Source organism: Priapulus caudatus, unplaced genomic scaffold, assembly GCF_000485595.1.
Source record: "Priapulus caudatus unplaced genomic scaffold, Priapulus_caudatus-5.0.1 Scaffold1134, whole genome shotgun sequence".
Classification (NCBI taxonomy): domain Eukaryota; kingdom Metazoa; phylum Priapulida; class Priapulimorpha; order Priapulimorphida; family Priapulidae; genus Priapulus; species Priapulus caudatus.
Window position 1 is genome coordinate 53085 of NW_014578195.1, and position 3926 is coordinate 57010.

At 38.8% G+C, this 3926-nt stretch overlaps 1 protein-coding gene across 1 annotated transcript in view; it reads left to right on the top strand.

Moving 5' to 3' along the window:
• The first annotated feature begins 960 nt into the window (after positions 1-960).
• The window catches only part of LOC106815510 (cytoplasmic dynein 2 heavy chain 1-like), a 52164-nt gene continuing 49198 nt past the window's right edge, over positions 961-3926 (top strand). Inside the window, exons 1-5 of the mRNA XM_014819973.1 lie at positions 961-1517; positions 1747-1893; positions 2304-2457; positions 2800-2948; positions 3371-3490. Of these exons, the coding sequence (XP_014675459.1) occupies positions 1326-1517; positions 1747-1893; positions 2304-2457; positions 2800-2948; positions 3371-3490 (762 nt within the window). The 5' untranslated portion in view covers positions 961-1325. The remainder of the gene's footprint in view (positions 1518-1746; positions 1894-2303; positions 2458-2799; positions 2949-3370; positions 3491-3926) is intronic.

The window sequence follows — 3926 nt, forward strand, 5'->3', positions numbered from 1 at the left end:
TATATGGGTCACATGTGGTTTAGTAAAAAAAACCGTGTTACAGTGTTACTAATACTTTGAAATGACATCATGCGGGATCACGGAATGACGCTATTCTAAGAATAGATTATTTATAGGGAAAGTTGGATGGATCTATTTGTAGAAGAACATTAGATTGCTTATTAGCAATCTGATGTTCTTGACTGCACACAAATTATTGCGACTGTTCAATCATAATGTTTGAGACGAAATATGAAACCGTATCACTTGGAATGTATTCTTGCTACTCATTTAGGTATAGGTAGAGAGAATACAATTCATAGTGATGCAGTTTTTCATAATGTGAAAACCTTGAAACTTTTTCCCCACTCTGAGACTAAACAATTAATATGGAATTGAATATTCTTTGTTATAATATCCATGTACAATTAATTCTGTTGTTGCAACATGGTTTAATATCAGGTTATAGGAGTTTATTTGGAATAAAGATAATAGCTTGAATATAAATGAAGATAGAGAGGCAAATTTCACTTATTTTAATTGGTTGTTGGGTTCAGCTCAATATACCTTACTTTAGTATACCACTCACCAGTATAGAAATCACAATTGTTGTCATTACCCCATTACTTATAATAAGTCTATCTCTAACCTCTAATTATTGCCCCTGACACTTACCCAAACCTACCATTATCTCAACATTATAAACGGAGATAAAGATTTTACGTGGATCTTTTTTCGTCGTCCGAGTTTTTTCAGCTGCTAGGGCCATTTTGGAGTGGAAATATCTATAGAAAATTCAGGGTGGTGGGGGTAAAATTGCCTTATTATGAGTTTGAGACCAGATGTATGCATACGCTGCTCTACCGCCAATGTCAGCCATTATAAAATTGGATTGGTGTCGCGTCACAGTGTCAGGGAGATGTTTTTTTAAAGTGGTAAACCTATAGAGTGATTCTTTTAGTTACTATATGAATAGATTCTTTAAAGTGTAGCTCAGCACGATTCCTAACACAAAGTATGAGTTCTATGCACAAGTTCATAACTAAATTTACAATATATTGATTTGGTATAATCATTTAGGAACATGTCAATCAGTTACTCGCAGTACAACTCTATATAGACCTGCATTTTCTAGCTAGCATGTGCCTTATATATTTAGCATGTGATTGGAAGCTCAACTCTTATTTTATGGACATTACATTCTATGTGCATGCATATCTGTATTATGAGCTACTCTAATAGTAATAACATCTATTAAATTACCTATAGCTATAATATATATATATTCTACTGCCTGCTTAGGTAAGTAAACTTTTTCCATTATTCTTTTACCATTATCCAGCAGCATGCCAGCAGCCGGCGATGAAAGAAAGGCATTCGTGATAGCTACGGTTGCCAATCATTTTGGTTTCAACGCCAGTGATCTGACCAGGCTACAGGGGTCTTCAGAGCTAAACAGCTTTCTCGATGATGGAAGCTGCAATCTACTGGTGGCGAAGCTACCTACTAACAGCAAAGAACCTGTGTTCATTAATGAGGTAATCAGCACATGCAAGAGAATGAGAATTAGAATTAATAACTATGCAGAGCATTAATAGGTGTCTGCATTTTATAGAGAATTGCAATCAAGCTGGAATATGTCATGCGATTTCTTCTACATTGTAGTCATAACACAGAACTAGTGATTTATATGCCTGTGTGAATGGTAGCACATGTGGTGTTGCTCAGATGACTAATTCCTGCCGTGGCATGATTTTTGTTCAATAGCTTAAGGCAGGAGATAGCAAAGATCAGGTGGTTATTTTCTTCAAAGTACGACCAGAGAGTATAACACCAGAGAACCTTCACAGCAATGTGTTCGTGTCATCCATGCTGGACTCTCCTGTACATACCCTGTACCATTCAATACAGAAGGTATTTTAGATCGTCCTTAGCTTATGACCAATTGCCATGGTGATCAAATGTTGTAATATATCCACCAACTTTATAGCCATAACTGTGTAACTGCTTATATATTTCCTTTATTTCTTGGGAAATTTTGGAGCCATGCGTGTTTTTTTCCATAAAACAGAATGTAAAAATATACGTGTGATGCAACGAGTTCAAAAACATAGGTAGCAGGGGTATAATGGAACAAAATCATACAACTGTATTTTAAAAGTTGTTTTCTATTCATGGTTTCTGTTTTATATTTTGTAAAAAAAACTGCTAATACTGTGTAAAATGAGATATATAGTGACTTTAAAGCAGAATTGTAGTTTGTACAGATAAAATTATTACTGGCATGTGCAGATTCGTAATGCATTTTGCATATTTACGTATAGGTATTTGGACCACTTCTTACAAAGGATGACAATTCCAGTAATCTGCACAGTTTACTAACTGAGCTGGAAGCTGGCTTGGGAAGTGTCATCCGTAAACAAGGCCCCTCGCCAACAAACAAGTCTGAGAAACTCCCGGATGAAATCACAGTTGCTGGTAATATTCTGCATTCTGGTATATAAGTATTCTGAGGCAGACATACCTACCAAGTTTATCTAAGTACAACTCAGACCCAGTTCAGTTGCCAGGCAGAGACGACCTCACCAACTGCCTAGTATGGATATTATTATATCGAAACATAAATCGGTTGAACACGTTGTGGTTGTACATTAAAATTCTAGAGAACTAAATTGATCTAATCAATGATTCATTGTAGCTTAAAATTAAAGGGGATTGATACGGATTTATTTAAATACTTTTTTAAATACTGACGTGGTCCAACTTGCTTCAGCACCTCTGCTATGCTCACCACACAATTATGTGCACTTGTTTTCGCAGGAATACTAACCCCTGTAGATGAGTTTGAGTATTGGACAGAGGTCGCTGCCTCACAGTCTTCAAAGTCGTCGACACAGAAGCGTGCGAGAGCCTTCCAGGAAATCCTGCAGCCTGTCGTCAAGGATTTTGCCAAGGTTGAGTCGTTGCAGGTACGCAGTGTATTTACGCTCATATATACTCTAGTGTAGTCATAGACAGTGCATGATGTTTATGGTAACAGTGCCGTCTTGTTAATAATAGTGACAATCTTCTTTACGTTTGCAGGCCTTTTATTCTGTTACAAGTGATGAACAAAGAATGAACATGATGATGTATTTGCCAGAGTCTATTCCTTCTATGTGTTCTTCCTTTCTGCCCATACACCTACTTTCAAACAACTTTAAACAGTAAACAAGGTGGCGTATTCGCCAGTGTCTATTCCTTCTATGTGGCCTTCCTTTCTGCCAATACACCAACTTTCCTAGGCTCTGCTATTCCCACTTAATCTCCGACAGTGAAGCGAGGGTACGGTGTTGCCTTCGTTAGGTTGGATCTCGATGTGTTGTGCAGTCGTCCTCTGCGATTGTTGCAGGTGGAGTTTGCAGAGGCGAAGGAGATTGTGGAGAATGTACAGGATTCACTCGATGAACTGTGGAAGTGGGACGAGCACAGGAGCGTCTATCCTAAACAGCGCATGCTCCATCTCATGGACGTCATCGGTAGGCAACTCACATCTACGGCTTTCTTCACTACAGCCGGCAGCTCACTTTACTTACTTTACTTTCTTTACTTATGGCTACGGCTACATGCAGCCACGGCTATCCTGATGTCTATGGCCATGGCCATAGCCACACGTATGGTCACGCCTATGACTACAGCTATGCCCATGCCTATATGACTACAGCTATGCCCATGCCTATATGACTACAGCTATGCCCATGCCTATATGACTACAGCTATGCCCATGCCTATGGCTACCAATATTCCCACAGCTATATGGCTACCAATATGCTCACAGCTATTGCCACGGCTATAGTCTAGGCCACAGCTACAGCTACACTTAATACTATGGGCCACAGCTTTTGTTAATGATCACGGCTGGAGCTATGGCTATATGCTTATTGAAATGGGAACACCTATGCTCACCA